The 21,338-nt window shown below is 51.5% G+C and overlaps 1 protein-coding gene across 1 annotated transcript in view; it reads right to left on the bottom strand.

The window, feature by feature from the left end:
• LOC140386421 (transmembrane channel-like protein 3) overlaps nt 1-21,338 on the bottom strand; it is a 107,038-nt gene that overhangs the window by 21,195 nt on the left and 64,505 nt on the right. The window contains exons 14-16 of the mRNA XM_072468751.1: nt 11,767-11,895; nt 11,613-11,680; nt 6,745-6,873 (exon numbers count right to left, since the gene is read on the bottom strand). Of these exons, the coding sequence (XP_072324852.1) occupies nt 6,745-6,873; nt 11,613-11,680; nt 11,767-11,895 (326 nt within the window). The remainder of the gene's footprint in view (nt 1-6,744; nt 6,874-11,612; nt 11,681-11,766; nt 11,896-21,338) is intronic.

The raw sequence follows: 21,338 nt of genomic DNA, 5'->3' as shown, positions 1-21,338 counted from the left end.
CAGTCTCGCAGCACAAGCTTGTGGGGGGATGGGGGATACATCGGAGTCGGCCGCGGGGGGGTTCCACGCTGCCCAAGGGGCTGCCGCGCGATCAGGGACGTAAGCGCGGACGTTTTGGGAGGCCACATCCAGCGAGCTATCAAGGGCCCATGCCTCCTTGAGGCCTAGTGTCTCTTTCTCCAGCAATCGCTGGCGGATTTGGGAGGACAGCATACCTGCAACGAATGCGACCCGGATCAAAAGTTCTGTGTGGTCGCTGGCCGAAACTTGCGGGCAGTCACAGTTCCTCCCTAACACCAGGAGCACACAGTAGAACTCCTCCAGGAATTCCCCGCGGATTTGTTGCCTCGTCGCTCGCAGATGTCGGGCGTAGACCTGGTTTACAGGGCGAATATAGTGTCCTTTCAGCAGGGTCATTGCGGCCTCGATATTGTCCGCATCCTCGATGAGGGTGTAGATCTCTGGGCTCACCCTCGAGTGAAGAACTTGCATCTTCTGGTCCTCCATGGGTGTAGCTGTGGCCGTCCTGAGGTACCCGTCGAAGCACGCCAGTCAGTGCTTGAAGGTTGCCGCTGAGTTTGCCACGTGGGAGCTGAGTTGCAGACACTCCAACTTGATTCGGAGCTCTGTTCTTTAAAATCTAGTACACTAAATTGATGCTCGATCAATAAGTCCAGAAGCGAGATTGGAGACAATGAAGGCTTTATTACACTAGATGTTTCCCCCAGCAGCGCAGGTACAGAATGCAGCTGCTGGGGAGACTCAGGCTCTTATACTCCACCTTACTGGGCGGAACCAGCAGGCAGGCTTCACCAATGAAATAGCAGTCTCAGGTACCTCCCACACCAATGGTCTTACAGCATTATTCAGGGTACCGTAATACCTCCAATACCGACTACCACAGTCACCCCGAACTTCTATGCCACGGGATCCTTTCAGCGCTGAGTAGGGACCTATCTGAGGTCTCACAGAACCCGATGCAGAGGTGCACCAGCGCTATCATGGAGGTCCTATATGCCCAGTCATCAAAATGCATTCATTTCAATGTGGACCGAACCCACCAGGATGCCCGGGCAGCTGGGTTCGCCGCCTTCGCTAAGATGCCCCTGGTCCAGGGTGTGATCGACAGGATGCATGTTGTCCTACGAAAACCTTCAGATGACAGACCAAAAGGGGTTCCACTCAATGAACATGCAGCTGATGTGTGACCATCAGCTGTGCATCATGCATGTCTGCGCCCGATACCCGGGCAGTGTGCATAACACCTTCATCCTGGCACACTTGACGGTTCCTGACCTCTTCGAGGCTCCCCCCTTGCTGGGGGCTTGGCTCCTGGGCGACAGGGATTATCCACTGCAGTCGTGGCTGATGATGCTATGGCCACCTAAAATGGTGTCCAGCAAGGGATGCTGGGAAAAGTGGTCAGGTTTTATGGACTGCAGGACAGATCAAACAAAGTTGCAGACTTCAAAAGATTTTGCAAGTGGATGCAAACAACATAGGCAAAAGACCATCTCCAGGCGATCCCGGGAACAATGGAACTGTCCTGTCAATCACACTTATTTACCAGGCATAGCAGCACAGACTGACAGAGAGACCCTCAACAACAATGACCATGCAGCAACCAGGGGCGCGATCAAGTGGTACTTGGGCATCATGAAGCTGCAGTTCAGGTGTGTGGAGACACTGAAGGGGCCCTCCAGTATAGGGCAGGGAATGTTGCCCATATCGTGGTGGCCTGCTGCGCCCTACACAACATCGCGCAACAAAGGGCAACTTGCTGGAGGAGGAAGATGAACAGCAGGCCTCATCTGACGAGATGGATGTGGGGGGGGGGGAGGAGGCCGAGGATGAGGGGGGGGGGAGGGGGGGGGGGGGGGAGGCCGAGGATGAGGATTGGCAGGACATGGGGCCTGGGCAGGCACGGGAGGATGCAGAATGTGTGCGCCAGGGCCAATGCGCACTGATCGCCTCCAGGTTCTCCGACTAGTGGGGGGAACTGGCCAGGGGCTCGGACACTGCATCCCACCTCCATGGCCCCTCCACCCCGTCACTCCCCTGCCTGGACTGGGCCCCCCCTCCCTCCCCCCAGTGATATGTGGTGCTTGCGTGCCTCACTACAAAGTGCGGGCTGACAGTTACAGCGGGTACGGTCCATGGGATGGAGGAGGATGACAACCCGCTCCGGGATGAGGCCCGGTGCTCCGCATCATTTCAGAACGTCTGACTCACAGAGTCATAGATGTGTACAGCATGGAAACAGGCCCTTCGGCCCAGCTTGTCCATGCCGCCCAGTTTCTATCACTAAGCTAGTCCCACTTTCCCGCATTTGGCCCTTATCCCTCTATACCCACCTTGCCCATGTAACTGTCTAACAGTTTTCTAAAGGAAAAAATTGTACCCGCCTCTACCGCTGCCTCTGGCAGCTCGTTCCAGATGCTCACCACCCTCTGTGTGAAAACATTGCCCCCTGTTCTCTTTTGTAACTCTCCCCTCTCACCTTAAACCTATGCCCTCTAATTCTAGAATCCTCTACCTTTGGGAAAAGATGTTGACTATCTACCTAATCTATGCCCCTCATTATATTATAGACCTTGATAAATTCACCCCTAAGCCTCCTACGCTTCTGCATTCTTTCTAGTTTCACAATATCCTTCCTATAATAGGGTGACCAGATCTGACCAGATCCATCTGTGGTCTTACTAATGTCTGGTACAACTTCAACAAGACACCCAACTCCTGTATTCAATACTCTGACCAATAAAACCTAGCATGCTGAATGCCTTCTTCACCACCCTGTCTACCTGCAACTCCACCTTCAAGGGGCTATGAACCTGATCCCTAGATCACTTTGTTCTATAACTCTCCCCAACTCCCGGCCATTAACTGAGTAGGTCCTGCCCTGATTTGATCTACCAAAATGCATCACCTCACATTTATCCAAATTAAACTCCATGTCATTCATCGGCCCACTGGCCCAATTGGTCAAGATCCTGTTGCAATCTTATATAACCTTCTTCACCATCCACTAGGCCACCAATCTTGGTGTCATCTGCAAACTTACTAACCATAACTCCTACATTCTCATCCAAATCATTAATATATATTTAACAGATAACAGTGGTCCCAGCACCGATCCCTGAGGCACACCGCTGGTCACAGGCCTCCAGTTTGAAAAACAACCCTCCACAACCACCCTTTGGCTTCGGTCGCCAAGCCAATTTTGTATCCAATTGGCTACCTCACCTTGGATTCCGTGAGATTTAACCTTTTGCAACAACCTACTATGCGGCCCTTGTCAAAGGCCTTGCAGTCCATGTAGGCAACATCGACTGCACTGCCCTCATCTACCTTCTTGGTTACCCCTTCAAAAAACTCAATCAAATTGGTGAAACATGACTTTCCCCTCACAAAGCCATGCTGACTTTCCCTAATTAGCCCTTGCCTGTCTAAATGCCTGTAGATCCTGTCCCTCAGAATACCTTCTAACAATTTACCTACTACAGAAGTAAGGCTAACTGGTCTGTAGTCCCCAGGCTTACCCCTACAGCCCTTCTCAAACAAGGGCACAACATTTGCTTCTCTCCAATCTTCAGGCACCTCTCCTGTGGCTTTCGATGATTCAAATATCTCAGCTAGGGGGCCGGCAATTTCCTCCCTAGCCTCCCACAATGTCCTGGGATACATTTCATCAGGTCCCGGGGATTTATCTATCTTGATGCTCTTTAATACCTCCAGCACCTCCTTCTCTGTAATATGTACACTCCTCAAGACATCACTTTTTATTTCCCCAATTTCCCTAACATTTGTGCCTTTCTCAACAATAAATACTGATGAGAAATATTCATTTAGGACCTCTCCCATCCCTTGTGGATCTGCACATAGATAACCTTGTTTATCCTTAAGAGGCCCTACACTCTCCGTAGCCACCTTTTACCTTTTATGCATCTGTAAAAAGTCTTTGGATTTTACTTTGTCTTATCTGACAAGACAATCTCATATCCCCTTTTTGCCCTCCTGATTTCTCTTTTAACTCTACTCCGACAAGCCCGAGACTCTTCAAGGCATCCATTTGATCCCAGCTGCCTATGCATTTCATATGCCTCCTTCTTCCTTTTGACCATGGCTTCAATATCCCGAGTCATCCAGGGTTCCCTCCTTCCACCAGCCCCTTCACTCTAAGAGGAATGTGCTCACCTTGAACTCTAGTTAACACCTTTTTGAAAGATTCCCACTAACCAGCTGTGCCCTTGCCTGCAAACAGGCACCCCCATTCAACTTTTTGAAAGTTCCCAGCTAATACCCTCGAACTTGGACACCTGCCAATGGTGATCCCTGCAAGCGAGCTGCCCATTCCACCACACGGTTCCATTAATTCCCTGGGGTGGTGCAGGTGGGGGCAATTGGCGGGGGGGGGGGGGGGGGGGGGCAGCTGAATCGCAGCCCCTGGGCCAAGCCCACTCCCAACATCCACCCATTCTCCCCCTGCCCCCTCTGCGGCCAGGCCAGACCAGCCCACCCCTCACACCCGTCTGACAGAGCACCGAAGCAGGTTGCAACATGGTGCACAGGTGTTTAATGTGAAAACATATATACAGATTTGTGCCTCAGCATCTATCACTAAACTGTGCCCTGCACCTGTGCCAACCTAATTGGTGTCTAATTTTCTGACCTTATGGGCCCTAACACTACATCTAGGTGAATCTCCAGACGGTACAGCAGGAGTGGAGGCGGCCTTCTGTGATTCCACCCCCCCCCCCGCGACAAGGGTCCCATGTTAACCATCTTCAGGGGCGACCAGGCCTGGATTGGTGCCCAGGTGTCCCAGGTGACGTGGTGCCGCTCTTTTATGCCCGCTGCCCAGGTGGTACACCAGGGACTGGAGGGGAGGGGGAGTTCAAGGTGCTGCGGCATTCCTTGCAGGAGTCACCGGCGCTGGCCCCATCACCTCCTCCTCACTCAGGGTGCCCGTTGGTCGTCGAGCTACTCCATGGGTGGGGGTGCGAGCGGAGCTAACCCCTGAGGCTCTCCACGCACCTGGCACTGCCAGTCCTGGAAGCCTGCTCTGGTCTCAGCCAGGGTTTGCATGCTCGCAGCCATGGAGCACAGGATGTGGACCACCTCTGTGGTGGACTGCGCCGCGTCACCCAGTGACTGTGCCACCATCTTCTCGGTCTGTGTCATATCAGCCAGGGACTGTTCCATCTCCCTCTGGGACTGGACCACCTCGCTCTGTGTCTGCGCCACGTTTGCCAGCCCCTGGACAATGCCACTGACACTCTCAGCCATGGCCCTCGGTGACTGGGTCACGCTCAGGAGCACTGCTGCAATGTCCAGGTGGCCCTGGCCTGTGAAGTGGCAGCCCTGTCATGTGCCTCGCTTGCACAGAATGCCCCAGGCCTTGGCCATGTTGATCCATGGCCAAAACCCTCGCCCCCAAGGCCTCCATCCGTCCAGTGTTGGCCTGGGTGGTATGCATGGCTGGCACCACCTCCTGCTCCTGTACACGGCTGGACTCCTCCAACTGCATCTGCAGGTGCTGGACTTTCACCGACAGCCTCTCATGTAATCCCTGGCTTTGGGACTGCATCGCTATGATCGATGGGATCATCCGTTTCAGAAGCCCGAAACCCATCTGGCGGCGGAAACAGATGTGCCATGGGGAACTGCAGCTCATCGGGGTCTCACTTCCTCGCCAGAGGTCGATTTCCACCCAGATGTCCAGGGTCCTCTGCTCTGCTGCAGTGGACTAAGAGCTAACAAAGGATAAAAGCATTCAATTTTAATTCATGTGAGACAGAAATAATTTCACTCCCCTCAGCCTGCAGTATTGTACTCTAATTCTACTCTAATATTTGTGTCCATTTATTAATGAGTCATTCCGAGGAAATTCCTAACTATTATCCCACTTTCAAGTCTTGGTACTGGCAAGACTTGAAAGTGGGATAATCTTCAGAAGTGAATCCATGTTCGGGAGTTCCATCAAAGTGAGTCGTGCTCTAGGGGAATTGGACCATGGGATTGAAATGCCACGTTGGATCTCAGCTCCTTACAAGCACTGTCTCGCTCTGCTAGGAAATGGGGACCAGGGAATCATCGAAAATTCCTGCAATGCAGGAGTCCATTTGGCCCATTGAGTCTGCACCCACCCTTCGAAAGAGTACTTCAATCTAGGCCCACTCCCCCGCCTTATCCCTGTAACCTCACCTAACCTTTTGGACACGAAAGGCAACTTATCATGGTCAATCCACCTAACCTGCATATCTTGGACTGTGGGAGGAAACCGGAGCACCGGGAGGAAACCCGCGTCCCTGGAGCTGTGAGGCAGCAGTGCTAACCACTGTGCCACCGTGCTGCCCGCAAAACACTACAAGCAAAAACAGCATGGAACAACACGGAATAGCAAAGAACATCCATTCCAAAACTGAAATCTCCAAAATCCTGGTGATTCAAGGGAGCATATAATCTGCTGATGAGAGAAATGGGATTCACAGTTGAGAAACATTTACACTCATTACATGGAGATGAGGGAGACATGTAATTAGATCGTTACTTTAACAAGTGTGTTTAATTTAATAAACATCCATCAGTCAGAGCATGATTGATCACAGATTGTCATAAGCATTTCATTGTACTGATTAAGCCAATTATTTCTTGACATCTTCTAATTAGGTTCAATATTGCACTAAGTGAACATGTCCAGGACAATTCAATCGCTGTGAACTATTTAGACGGTGCACTGACCTTGAAGCTCGGAACACCTGCTGGTGTGGAACATTGCAAGTCAAGACTGCCCAGCTCCTTAAATACATGAGGCCAATCAGTTTGAGAACGTTGAACGCTGGAAGACACGGCGAGAAGAAAGCCCCCATCCTAAAGGTTGAAGACCAAAAAAAGAGAAATGGGAAAAGCTGGGAATCTGAAGTAAAAATGTGCTGGAAACGTGTTTGTTGAAGAAAGCAGCTCAGTCAACGTCTTTGTTGAAGAAAGACTGGTTATGTTGTTCGGTTAGACCCTCCATCATAAGGAAGGGCCTACACCCAATAGTTGCTGTATATTTCCAATAGTTTTTCTTTTTATTCATATATTTTTAGCATGGCGACTATAACATCTATTACAAAAACTGGCTACTCTTATCAATCTCAACGGCGTTTACTTGTCCAGTTCCCAGATCTCCTCAATCCCTTTTCCTCCATGTATCTGTGGAATCTAATCTGGAATATTGATGGGATTTACCCCCCCCCCCCCCCCCCCCCCCCACCCTTGTGGTGTGTTTTGCGGTGGTGGAAGTGGCCCGCCATTGGTTAGCAGGAGGATCTTCTGGTCCTGCCCCTGAAAAAGAGTTTCCCCGCTTTTCCCGCTGCTGCCAGGGAATACCGGGTGGGGGGGGGGTCACCATTGGCGTGACTGGACGATCTTGTCGGCGGGTATGGCCAGAAAATCACGCTCTTCGTTTCTGCCCCAACCAATAAAGCGCACAGACTCGCACCTCTCTGTTTTAAAGATGTTGCTCCTTCTCTTTGCTCCAAATCTCTGGCACTTAATTGTGGATCTGTGACCCCTCAGCTACACAAACAGTCTGATTCTACCTATGTGGTTCCAGACTTGAATGTATCGGTAAAACAGAAACATGACCCCTCAGACAATTTCACATCATTGTTTATTTTTAAACAGTGTGTCATGATAAGATCTGTTAAACACCTCAGTAAATCTGGTGCATTTATAACTTCTGTGCGGGTCGAATATTGCAGTGATTATGTTAGTTGCTCCTGCTCCAGGAAGGAAGCATTGTTAGATGGCAACGAATGTCACAGATAAAGGCAGAGAGGGCCAAATCTAGGGCGTGCATTCCTATCTAACAGAGTAGGAAGTCTCACAACACCAGGTTAAAGTCCAATAGGTTTGTTTCGATTTACTAGCTTTCGGAGCGCTGCTCCTTCCTCACCTGAGGAAGGAGCTGTTCTCCGAAAGCTAGTGATTCAAAACAAACCTGTTGGACTTTAACCTGGTGTTGTAAGACTTCTTACTGTGCTCACCCCAGTCCAATGCCAGCATCTCCACATCTTATCTAAACAGGGGCCGTGCACTAAATAAGACCTTACCAGAAGATGTAGGAGCAGAAGAAGGCCCTTTGGCCCATCGAGTCTGCTGCACTCATTCAATGATATCATGACTGATGTCTTACAACACCAGGTTAAAGTCCAACAGGTTTGTTTCGATGTCACTAGCTTTCGGAGCGCTGCTCCTTCCTCAGGTGAATGAAGAGGTCTGTTCCAGAAACACATATATAGACAAATTCAAAGATGCCAAACAATGCTAGGAATGCGAGCATTAGCAGGTGATTAAATCTTTACAGATCCAGAGATGGGGAACCCCAGGTTAAAGAGGTGTGAATTGTCTCAAGCCAGGACAGTTGGTAGGATTTCGCAGGCCAGATGGTGGGGGATGAATGTAATGTGACATGAATCCCAGGTCCCGGTTGAGGCCGCACTCATGTGTGCGGAACTTGGCTATAAGTTTCTGCTCGGCGATTCTGCGTTGTCGCGGGTCCTGAAGGCCGCCTTGGAGAACGCTTACCCGGAGATCAGAGGCTGAATGCCCTTGACTGCTGAAGTGTTCCCCGACTGGAAGGGAACATTCCTGCCTGGTTGTTGCGCGATGTCCGTTCATTCGTTGTCGCAGCGTCTGCATGGTCTCGCCAATGTACCACGCTTCGGGACATCCTTTCCTGCAGCGTATGAGGTAGACAACGTTGGCCGAGTCGCACGAGTATGTACCGCGTACCTGGTGGGTGGTGTTCTCACGTGTAATAGTGGTATCCATGTCGATGATCTGGCACGTCTTGCAGAGATTGCCATGACAGGGATGTGTGGTGTCGTGGTCACTGTTCTGAAGAATGGGTAGTTTGCTGCACACAATGGTTCGTTTGAGGTTGCGCGGTTGTTTGAAGGCAAGTAGTGGGGGTGTGGGGTTGACCTTGGCAAGATGTTCATCGTCATCAATGACGTGTTGAAGGCTGTGAAGAAGATGACGTAGTTTCTCCGCTCCGGGGAAGTACTGGACGACGAAGGGTATTCTGTCGGTTGTGTCCCATGTTTGTCTTCTGACGAGGTCGGTCCGGTTTTTCGCTGTGGCGCGTTGGAACTGTCGATCGATGAGTCGAGTGCCATATCCCGTTCGTACGAGGGCGTCTTTCAACGTCTGTAGATGTCAGTCCAGGAATTGAACCCGGGTCCCTGGAGCTGTGAGGCAACAGTGCTAACCAAAAGCTTAATGTCAGGAATGGGACTTGAACCCACGGCTACCGACGGAGATTGCAACCTGAACACAGCGCCTCAGACCGCTCTGCCACCCTGACCAACTCTTGTGTAGTTCTAGCAAGACTTCCACTTTTTTTATGCTCCATTCCCTTTGAAATAAAGATCACATTCCATTTACCCTTCCTACGACCTGCATGCTAGCATTTTTTGGTCTATGCATGAGGACCCCCAAATCCGTCTGTGCTGAATTGTCACAGCACTCAAATGTAAAGGCACTAAATGCATATTCACCTAATTGAGCCCAAAAAGCAGGATGTTAAATCAGTATAAAACACTGATTCGGCCTCAAATGGAGTACTGCATCCTGTACTAGGAAGTACACTTTAGGGAGAGGGTGCAGAAAAGATTCACGTGATTGTCATAAGAGTCACAGAGGTTTACAGCATGAAACCAGGTCAGTTTCTCGGTAGCATAGTGGTCAGTATCTCCACCTGTCACGCGGGAGATCGGGTTTTAATTCCCCACCAGGGAGGAAGCAACACATATTATGATGGGCGGCACGGTAGCACAGTGGTTAGCACTGTTGCTTCTTAGCACCAGGGTCCTGGGTTCGATTCCTGTTTGGGTCACTGTCTGTGCGGAGTCTGCACATTCTCCCGTGTTTTCTCCGGTTTCCTCCCACAGTCCCAAGACGTGCAGGTTATGTGGATTGGCCATGCTAAATTGCCCTTAGTGTCCAAAAAAAAGGTGAGGAGGGGTTATTGGGCTACGGGGATAAGGTGGAAGTGAGGGCTTAAATGGGTTGGTGCAGACTCAATGGGCTGAATGGCCTCCTTCTGCACTGTATGTTCTATGTTCTAACTGTACACAGTATTCCAAATGTGCCCTTACTAATGTCTTGCACAACTTCAACAGGACATCCCAACTCCTGTGTTCAATGTTCTGACCAATCAAACCAAGCATGCCGAATGCCTTCTTCACCAAGTTCCAGGGATGAGGACGTCTGTTACATAAAAGATGAGAGAGGTCGGGACTGTTCTCTTCAGAGAAGAGAAGGTTGAGGGGAGACTTAATAGAGGTGTTCAAAATTTGGACCGAATAGATAGAAAGAGGAACTGTTCCACCAACACAGGTATAAAGTGATTGGTAAAATAAGCAATGGTGACATGAGGAAGAACTTTTTCACGCAGTGTGGCTGCAATGCCGAGAAACATCTCACTCTTCAACGGCACTTTGCCATTTTTTTTACCTCAGGGAGATTCTCTCCGCTGAGGCCGCACTTAAAAGTGAACTTAGAGCTGAAGTTTGCCAGCAGGATAGGCTCCTTGCAGATCGGGGTGCTATTTTGGAAGGCTGCCCCGATCTTTCCTCTCCCCCACCCCTTTGAGGCCCCCCCCCATAATTTTGGTCCCTCTCCCCCGTCCCCAACCTTGAAGAGACCCCCGGGAATCTTCCTCAACCCTTCTACATGGTAATGCTCCATGACCCGATCACTGGCACTGCCATCCTGGCACCCTGGCAGTGCCCCAGCCTGCCAGGAAGTGTCACCCAGGCACTGGCACTGCTAGGGTTCTGGGTGACTCAGCCAGAGTACCAGGCTGGCAGTGCCAAGGTATCCAGGTGTCAGGGAGAGTGCCAGGGTGACGCTCCCAGGTGCCATTACACCTGGACCATATTTGTGTGGATCAGTACTAAACGGCACCTGGAGATTTCTCAGGCAAGGCCAGGAGCCGGGAGAATCTGGCGGACGTATATTTAAATGAGCTGGCGCCCAGTGAGGAGAGACCCAGATTGCGACATCTCACAAAACTCCGTTGAATCTCGCGAGACGTTTTGAGCGTCTCAAATCTCGCGAGATTCAACGGCCTCATCCCGACACCAATCCGGGCATGACGAGGCCCCTAAATGGCGGCCCTAAAATACATGACGTGAGAGTGCAGCGGAGGAAGGGTCAAATGAAGCTTTCAAAACACCATTGTCTGAAAAGGAAAAAAATAACGAAGGTACAAGGACTAGGCAGGGCAGTGAAACTAGGTGAACTGCTCCTTCAGAAAACCAGCACAAATATGATGGGCTGAATGGCTTCGTTCTGTTTTGCAACCGTTCCATGATAACACTGATAACTACACTAGATTTAATACTCAAAATATTTAAAATGAATTATAACTTTTTGACTGCAATTACATTGATTCGTTGATGCACGCCACCCAGCATTTTGCACACAGGTTGAATAGTGGAACAGGCTCGAAGGGCTGAATGGCCCACTGCTCTACCGATGTTTCAGTTTTAATGCACCTTGATTCTAATCACCCATGAGAAAGATCAAACTCTTGTATGAGTTTTGCTGCGTACCATATCATTCCCTGATTATATATCAGATGCAAGACATTCTCAGCAATCTTGAATTCTCCATACTCGGGCTGCAAGAGATTCAAAATAAAAAATGAGAACATGCTGTAAATAAACAGTGAAAATAGTGCAACATTTCAATTTGAGAAATACTCACAAATTTGCTCTCCAGGTCCCAGCACCAACAATCACTCAAGAATCGCACAAATAGTCCTCGGATGAAATCGATGAGCAGGATACTACCCACAGTGAAAAGCATGTCAATAATTGACAGCTTCAGCATCTCCTGAAGAAAGAAATAACTCTTTATTTAACTTATGCGGGACACAAGAGCAACAGTTTACACTAATAGCTTGCCACAAGGATCAAATCAATAAGCTGTGTGGTGATCTTCTTTGCTGCTTTATTACAGACTGTCTTTCAGAATGCTCAGCGTGTGACACTTTACTGTGGCTTTTCTATTCACCTCAATGGATGATGGAGTGAGCCTTTCTCTTTGTGGTAGTTCTGCCCATCCCGGAATCCAGAAGGTTCAGAGTTCGAGCCCCGCTCCAGGTAGTCCCAGTGAGTGGCAACCAGAGCTCCAGCTCTGAATTTGGGAGTTACCTGCGGTGGGAAACTCATGGCCAAGTGGCTGTGAGTGAACTCTAGAAATCCTTACAGTGCAGAAGGAGGCCATTCTGCACCAACCCTCGGAAAGGGCACCCTACCTAGGCCCACATCTCATCCCCGTAAACCCACCGAACCTTTTTACACTAAGGGGCAATTTTGCATGGCCATTCCACCTAACCTGCACATCTTTGGACTGTGGGAGGAAACTGTAGCACTCGGAGGAAACCCACGCAGACATGGGGGGAATGTGCAAACTCCACACAGAGAGTCACCCAAGGCCGGAATTGAACCTGGATCTCCAATGCTGTGAGGCAGAAGTGATAACCACTGTGCCACTGTGCTGCCCTCACCAACTCAATGCATGGGCAGTGGGAGCCCGTAGGACTGGAGGAAGATGGTAGTGTAGTGATATTGTCATTCGACGAGTAGTCCTGAGTGACCACCATGTGATAGAATTTTACATTAAGCTTGAAAGTGATGTTGTTAAATCAGAGACTAGGATATTAAATCTTAACAAAGGAAACTATGAGGGAATGGGGAACAAATTGGATTTAGTGGATTCGGAAACTACATTAAGAGATACGATGGGAGACAGGAAATGGTTAACATTTGAAGCACTAATACATAGTTTACATTAAAAAATATATTCCTCTTATGCACAAAAACACAGCAAGGAAAGTGTTCTAACCTTGGCTAATGGAAGAAATCAATGGTTGTATTAGATCAAAGGAAGATGTGTATAACGTGGCCAAAATAATGGTAAGTCTGAGGATTAGGAACATTTTAGAATTCTACAAAGGAGGACCAAGAAAAATATTCAGAAAAGTAAAACAGAATACGGAGGAAGCCAGAGTGAAACATAAAAACAGGCTGTAAAAGCTTCTGTCGGTATGCAAAAAGAAAAAGATTAGCAAAAATGTGGGCCCATTAGAGGCAGAGATGGGAGAATTTATAATGAGTAATAAGGAAATGGCAGAGAAATTAAACAAATAGGCAGAGAAATTAAACAAATACTATGGGCGGGATTCTCCAAACCTATGCATGGCAGGGATAGCAAGAGATTCCTTGGTTAATCCCCCTATCGGGCCACTTGCTCAAAATGAAACTAGCCACAATGTTTATAAATATCTAGCTATGATTGACAGCTCATGACCACATCAAATGCAGTTAAGTTCTTTCTGCTGAGAACAAAAAAAGAAGTGAAAGCACTTCACTAGAAGTGAAAGCACGAGATGATTATAAACATTGTGGTTAGTTTCACAGCAGGGTATTTGAGATCCATTTAAGAGTGAAATTAAAAAAAAAAATTTAGAGTACCTAATTCATTTATTCCAATTGAAATGAATGAAATGAAAATCGCTTGTTGTCACAAGTAGGCTTCAAATGAAGTTACTGTGAAAAGCCCCTAGTCGCCACATTCCGGCACCTGTTCGGGGAGGCTGGTACGGGAATTGAACCGTGCTGCTGGCCTGCCTTAGTCTGCTTTAAAAGTCAGCGATTTAGCCCTGTGCTAAATCCACCTACCCTGCACATCTTTGGGTTGTGGGGGCGAAACCCACGCAAACACTGGGAGAATGTGCAAACTTCACATGGACAGTGAACCAGAGCCGGGATCGAACCTGGGACCTCGGCGCCATGAGGCAGCAGGGCTAACCCACTGCGCCACCGTGCTGCCCAACCATGAAATTAAACAATCCAGACATCTGGCTGTCGGAAAGCTGTCACTTAAAACCTAGTAAAAGCTTTTCTCTTCGAAGCCTTGCACAACAAAGGATCTGAGGGTTTTTTCGCTTGCTATGAAGTTACAGCTGCTGCTTTTTCTGCCTAAGGCAGCAGTTGTAAGAGAGTTTTAAAGCAGTAATTTTTTTTGACTGTTTGTGTCTGGACTGCTCTTTACCTTCCAGACAGGGGTAACTGATGAGGGGATGTTATGGGGGTTTCTGATATGAGGGGTTCCTTGGGGGGTGTTCCTTATTATTTGGGGGTCTCTGAACATCGCAGCCAACAGCCCACAAGTGCATCTATGAAGTCAGGGCCATCGCCGGGATACCACAGGTCCAGGGGGTAATAGACAGCACACATATTGCCTTGCATGCACTGGGGGTTGGGTGGGGGTGCGGGGGGAGGGGAATCAGGGAATGCCTGCCATCAACAGGAAGGGGCTCCACTCCCTGAATGCTCAACTTGTGTGCGACCACCACATGGAGATCATGCGTGTGTGTGCACGCTTCCCAGGAAGTGTGCGTGATAGCTACATCTTGGGGCAGTCAGAAATCCCCGGCATCTTCAAGGGACACTCCAGGGCAACTGGTAGCCCCTTGAGGGATAAGAAGTACCCACTAAGGACCTGGCAAATGACATCAGTGGGAGGCCGCTGACCAATGCGGAGACCCAATAAAACGAGGCCTAAGTGGCCACCTTGACAGTCATTGAGCAGTGCATCGGACTGCTTAAAATGCGGTTCCGATGCCTTTACTGCTCTGGTGGTGCTCTGTAGTACACCCCTCAGAGGATTGCCTGCTTTGTGGTGGTCTGCTCTGCCTTCCACAACCTGGCACAGTAGTGGGGCTTTGTGCTGGAGCCGGAGGAACATGCACCCACATCCAAGGTGGAGGACGAGGAGGAGCCGGACCAGGAAGGTTTGGAGGATGAGCCCCGGGAGGACCTGCAGGATCAGCTGGAGGATGGCGGGCAGGTGGCCATGGAGAGCGTCAGGCATGCCTGGATGACCAGGGTGGCCCTCATCCTCACTTGCTTCATGTAGGTTACGTCCATCATCTCCCCCCTCCGCCTTTCTCACCCACCGTCTCACCACACCCGTGCCCTCGTCCCCACCCAGCCAGCCTCACCTTCCCCCTTGCCGTCCAACCTATTCACCCCCCATGAAACTCCCCCTTCTCTCCCGCCCCCCCCTCCCCCTGATGCAACCATCAATTCACTGAGAGACACGTTGAGAAGTAAACCGTGGTTTTAATCAGCTTACAACTGAGCCTACCTGTGACCAGTACAACAATGAATGCGGCCCCACAGGTCAGCTGCCTTTATACTTCCTGTAAAGGGTGGAACCATGGGCGAGCCCATACATGCCCCGACATATCCCCCTGTGGGTGAAGCCGTACAATGGCCCATAGGTGGAGCCCACAGGATTAAACACATAACGTAACACAATACAGCAGTAACATGATATCACAGTGCACTGGTGAATTAACAGTAGTTCCATTCACCACATTCACCCCCTGTTTAAAAAATGAAGTCCGGCGGGGGTGATGGGTTTACAGATTCAGTCGGTCTGGTGCCTAGATCGCACGTTGCGACTGCCGAAGCACTGATTTCGGGTGGCTGTGGAGCTGGGCCCGGAGCAGGTACAGGCATGGACTCCTGGAGCGGCTCTTCCGGAGCTTCATTCCTGTGGACCGGTGCGGCAGGTGGGAGGGAGCGCGGGAACCATATCGGGGTAGGGGCGCTGAACATGGGAGGTTGGATAGGAGTAGGGGCACTGAACATGGGAGGTTGGACGGGACCTAGTGTGGGGGATGCAGTAGTGGTCGTGGTGTCGGAGCCTGCGGGCGCCAGGTCCCGGAGGGAGATGGTATCCTGCCGGTCATCGGGGTGTTCGACATACGCATAGTGTGGATTGGAGTGCAGGAGCTGAACCCTCTTTACCAGGGGGTCGGACTTATGGCTCCGAACATGTTTTCGGAGGAGGACTGTGTCATGATATTCAGATAAACATCACGGTGCAAACATACATACACACTGATGAACAGATCAACGGACCAATCAATACACACACAACATCACAGCCAATCACAGGCAAGAGCAGACACACTATAAAATGGGGAAGACGACACTTCCCGCTCATTCCAGCAGGAGACAGCTCAGGGCACAGAGCTCACAGCAAGCCACTCAGACATTCACCATGTGCTGAGTGCTTCTCCAAGATAGTGTTAGGGCTCGGTCCACAGGTTAGATGGTAATGAACGAATCACAGTAACCAGGGAATTGCATACGGTCAGGGTCGGGCCCTAGGACCCCTTTTCCATGACGTAGCCGAGGATGGCTAGCCTGGTTGTGCGGAAAACGCATTTCTCCTTGTTGTAGGTGAGGTTGAGTTTTTGGGCGGTTTGGAGAAATCGGTGTAGGTTGGCGTCGTGGTCCTGCTGATCATGGCCACAGATGGTTACATTGGCCAAGTACGGAAACGTGGCCCACAGCCCATACTGGTCCACCATTCGGTCCATTGCTCGTTGGGACACCGAAACCCCATTTGTGATGCCAAAGGGGAACCGGAGGAAATGGAAAAGGCGGCCATCTGCTTCAAACGCCGTCTAGTGGCGGTCCTCCGGGCGGATTGGGAGCTGGTGGTATGCAGACTTCAGATCTACCGTAGAGAACACGCGGTAGTGCGCGATCTGATTTACCATGTCTGAAATCCGGGGAAGGGGGTACGCATCGAGTTGCATAAAGCGGTTAATGGTCTGGCTGTAATCAACCACCATCCGGAACTTTTCGCCGGTATTGACGACCACCACCTGAGCTCCCCAGGGCCTATTGCTGGCTTCTATGACCTCTTCCCACAAGAGACGCTGGACCTCAGACCGAATGAATGTCCTGTCCTGCATACTATACGGCCTGCTTCTGGTGGCTATTGGCTTACAATTGGCGGTGAGGTTTGCAAAGAGGGGCGGAGGGTCGATTTTTAGGGTCGCGAGGCTGCATATGGTGAGCGGGGGCAGGGGCCCCATGAATTTAAGAGTTAGGCTCCTGAGGTTGCACTGAAAATCAAGTCCTAAGAGGAGAGGAGCGCACAGGTCGGGGACATATAGTTTAAAATTAGCGTACTCAGCGCCCTGGATCGCTAGGGTTGCAGTAGTGCACCCTTGGATTTGCACCGAGTGCGACCCAGAGGTGAGGGAGATAGTTTGTCACGTCGGGAATATTGGGAGCGAACAACGCCTTACCATATCCGGGTGAATGAAGCTCTCTATGCTCCCGGAGTCGAAAAGGCAAGGTGTCTCATACCGTTTATCCAGACGGCCATCATGGAGCTCCGGAGGTGCTTCGGTCGCGACTGGTCCAGGGTGACCGCGCTGAGCTGGGGGTAGCCGGCGGCATGATCGGAGGTGCTGGGGCAGCCCCGCGATGGCTGCTGTCCATGTCGTTCGTACATCTCGGGCGGTGTAGCAGATGGCGGCCAAGATGGCAGCCCCCGTTGGTCAAGCGTGGCGGGCGGTGAGGACGATGGTGTCTAAGATGGCGAGTTTTTAGACCTGGCCAGGCAGACCTTGGCGAACTTACTACAGTTCGCGCTGCGGGCCGGGCAGTGCTGTCGGGGGTGTTGGGACTGGCCGCAAAAATAGCAGGGCAGCCCCCCATGATGGGCGGGCGGCCGCGCGGCACAAGCCTGGGGTAGTCTCTGGTCGGGGGCCCACGAGGGGGCCGCGTGGTCGTCGGGGAATGCAGTAATGCTCTTAAACGCGACCTCCAGAGAGGTAGCTAGTGTTACCGTGTCCTCCAGGTCCTGGGCCCCTTTTTCGAGCAGTCACAGTCTTACATAGTTCGATCAGACCCCCGCCAAGTAAACGTCTCGGATAGCGAGCTCCATATGCTGAGGGGCCGTAACGGCCTGGTAGTTACAGTTGCGCGCGAGGGCTTTGAGGTCGCGTAGGTAGTCATCTAGCAACTCCCCGGGGCGCTGGAGGCGAGTAGTGAAGATGTGTCGCGCGTAGACCTCGTTCACGGGCCGTACATATATGCATTCGAGTAGTGCGAGGGCCTCTGTATAGGACGCGGCGCCGTCGAGCTGGACAGAAATACGATGGCTCACCCGTGCGTGGAGAAGACTCAGTTTCTGTTCGTCCGTGATGGATGGCGTAGACGACGCGGCGAGATAGGCCCTGAAGCATCGAAGCCAGTGCGAAAAAATTTCTCTCGCCTCCGCGACCTGTGGACCGAGTTCCAGTCTGTCAGGTTTGAGGGCTGATTCCATAGTAGTATTTTAAGCTGATTAAATTGATGCGACCATCAATTCACTGAGAGACACGTTGAGAAGTAAACCGTGGTTTTAATCAGCTTACAACTGAGCCTGCCTGTGACCGATACAACAATGATTGCGGCCCCGCAGGTCAGCTGCCTTTATACTTCCTGTAAGGGGTGGAGCCATGGGCGAGCCCGTACATGCCCCGACATATCCCCCTGTGGGTGAAGCCGTACAATGGCCCATAGGTGGAGCCCACAGGGTTAAACACATAACGTAACACGATGTAGCAGTAACATGATATCACAGTGCATTGGTGAATTAACAGTATTTACATTCTCCACACCCCCACCACTAACCGCCCTGTTCCACCCTCCCAGAGACCACAATGCCTTGGGGGGGGCGGGGGCAGAGGGTCGCAGCGGGCCTGTATTGCAAAATAACGTGCAGAGGCTTCAGACGTCTCCGGCTCAATGTGTTTTATTGTTGTACAATAGTGACCCCAACTGTCGCAAGCCCCCTGGTGCCGACCCCCTTACCCAACACTCCCTCTCCTTCTCCACTCCCCTATTTCCCCCCGGTCCCTTCTCCAACCCAGTGCCCTCAGTGATCTGCTCGGCCCACTGTGTTCTGCCGCTGTGTCTGGGTGTGTACCCAGAATGCACATCAGCGGTGGAGGCAGGCTGCTGCATACCGCATCCTGTGGCCTTTGATGCCCCTGGCGGGCATCCTCTGCGGGTTCTGGGCCAGAGTGGCCTACCTGTGAGCGGCACAGGTTCCGCCGTGCCACCCTGTCACGGCTGCTGACTCCGAGACGTGATTTGTCAGGGGCCGGGGGGAAATCGGGGGTATTGATTGCTGCTGTTGCCAGCCCGGAGGGAGGGTCCAGGCTGGCAGCCAGCTATCCACCCGCTTGGTTGGGGCCCGTAGGGCCCTGGGGGTCACCTTGGGTTGAGCTCTGGATGCCTCTGTATCATCTGGCTCTGCCAGCCCTGGCGCTCCCCAGTGTCTGCGCCACGGTGTTGATGCCCTCGGCCAAGCCTCTCTGTGAGCAGGCCATGCCCTGCAGTGCTTCGTCAACCTGAGTCTGGGACATGCTCTGGAGCCCTTAGCAATGCCCACCTGTCACTGGGATATGCTCCGCAGTGCACTGGCAGGGCGAGTACTCTAATGTCCGGCACCCCACTGCCTGCCTGACCCTGTCCCGTTTGTTATGCCAGTGTCTCCTGTGGGGATACAGAGAGGGCATTGTAGGTCGCACGCTTCTTGCATCACGGTGGTGGGGAGGGGGATGCCGGAGAGGGGGGGGGGGAGGAACAGCTATGGGTACCATTGCTGGGCACGGGTGGGCTGCAGCACGGTTGTGGTGCTAGGCGGGGGCGGTGCCAGACGCATGGTCGTCGGGAGGGCTGTGGTGACGGGTGGGACCTGTGCCGGGGGCTGACGCCAACTCACCCTTGCGGTCCGGTGGAGGTCGCTGAGTCTCTTGCGGCACTGGGTGGTGGTGCTCCTGGTCACACTTCCCATGCTGACAGCCGCTGCCACTTCCTCCCAGGCAGCACTGGCTGCTCTTTGGCTGACCCACTGAGCCCCTCAGGGGAACAGGGTATCCCGTCTGTTCAAATGTCTGGCTCGGTCGGCATCTCTGAATCTTGGAGATGGTCTCCTTGCTGACATGGTAGCGGGCTGTGTGGGGTTTGCTCTGTGGGGCTGGTTTAAGTGCTGCACCTCCTCGTTAGCAGGGAGCTGCCGGGCACGATCCCGGAGAATCAGCCAGCGGGACAGTCTTTTGTGGCATGGAACCCGTGCGGCCTCGTTAAGTGGACCAATTAACGTTAGATACCAGTGATGGCCTCGCTGGGTCGGGAAACTCCCGGCATTTCCTGCTCGATACCACACTTAGAATTAATTTGGTTAGATTTACCCTTATTCATTTTTTTGGAGCCAGGGATGAGTCGCACCAAAAATATGATGTGTGGGACATGAAGATGCCAGCAAGGCCGAATCCTCAGAGTTGGGAATGCCATTTGTAAAGGGCGCCCTGATCTCAGAATAACCCTACAGCACCCCCACTTATTTTCAGCAAAGACCTCCCCTTCCCGCCGGTAAAGGCTGCCACACCACTCCAATCGCTGTCAACAGGCCCCCTCCCCCCCATCCCTCCATTAAGCGACACACCGTTATGGGGTTGCCAAATGCTGTCCCCTTCAAGCTCCACACTTCAGGCCCCCCCAGTTCCCCCTTTAGACCCTGCCCGTAGGTAGTGCCAAACTGGCACTTCCCAGGCACCCTGATAGTGCTGTCAGGGTGACAGGAGTCAATGCCAGGACACTGTCCAGCCTTGTCCCATATCACCTGCAAGATGACCATGCATGATGGCCACCGATACTCATCTGTACATATGCACTTGTCTGCGCGTGCGAAGAAAACCAATTATCTCATGTAATTTGCAGGAGACAACATAGTGGTTGGATCATATTCGGATCCTGAAGCCATTCACCCAGATTCTGGACCCCCCATTGGACAAGCAGTTGGAGCATGGCCTCCTTGTAGTTTCCGGCGATGGGGAGGGATGGAGGGGAGGCTTCTGATCTCACTGCCAGCCAATGGCAGGTTGCCTCTGTCGCCTCAAAACTTGGGAGGGCGGGATAACAGAAAATCCGGCCCAATTTGTTTGTTTTCCACTTGAACTCGGAAGGGTGTGCGCCTGGAGGGTGGGCTAATGAGATTAGTGTGGAGGAGGGATAGTTTGCAGTCATTGTGGTGATATGCCTATGGGTTACATCACAGTTGGAAGGGGTATGACCTCCAACCAGCAGGTGGCAGTACAGCCACCCCGTGCGGTCTCTAGACCAAGGTCATGTGACCTGTAACTCCGATACAAGGGGAGACACATCCGGTCATCTTCAGAAGAAGATTGAATAACGACATACATGTGAATGGTCAGTGCTATGGGGAAAGTTCCAGAGGAGTAGTTAGCAGACTGCATGATAATGTGCTCTGTATTAGATTGTTATCTTACTACACGAGACTCAATAAAAGATCCTGGTTTGGACAAGTCAAAGTGTTTGGTGAGTTTCTTTGTGAAGTACAAAGGACCAAACACACCAGTCATGTGACAAAACCTGCAGGAACATATC

This window comes from Scyliorhinus torazame, chromosome 12 (assembly GCF_047496885.1).
Source record: "Scyliorhinus torazame isolate Kashiwa2021f chromosome 12, sScyTor2.1, whole genome shotgun sequence".
Classification (NCBI taxonomy): Eukaryota; Metazoa; Chordata; class Chondrichthyes; order Carcharhiniformes; family Scyliorhinidae; genus Scyliorhinus; species Scyliorhinus torazame.
The sequence above is the reverse complement of the archived record's forward strand: the minus strand, read 5'-3'. Positions and strand labels throughout refer to the sequence as shown.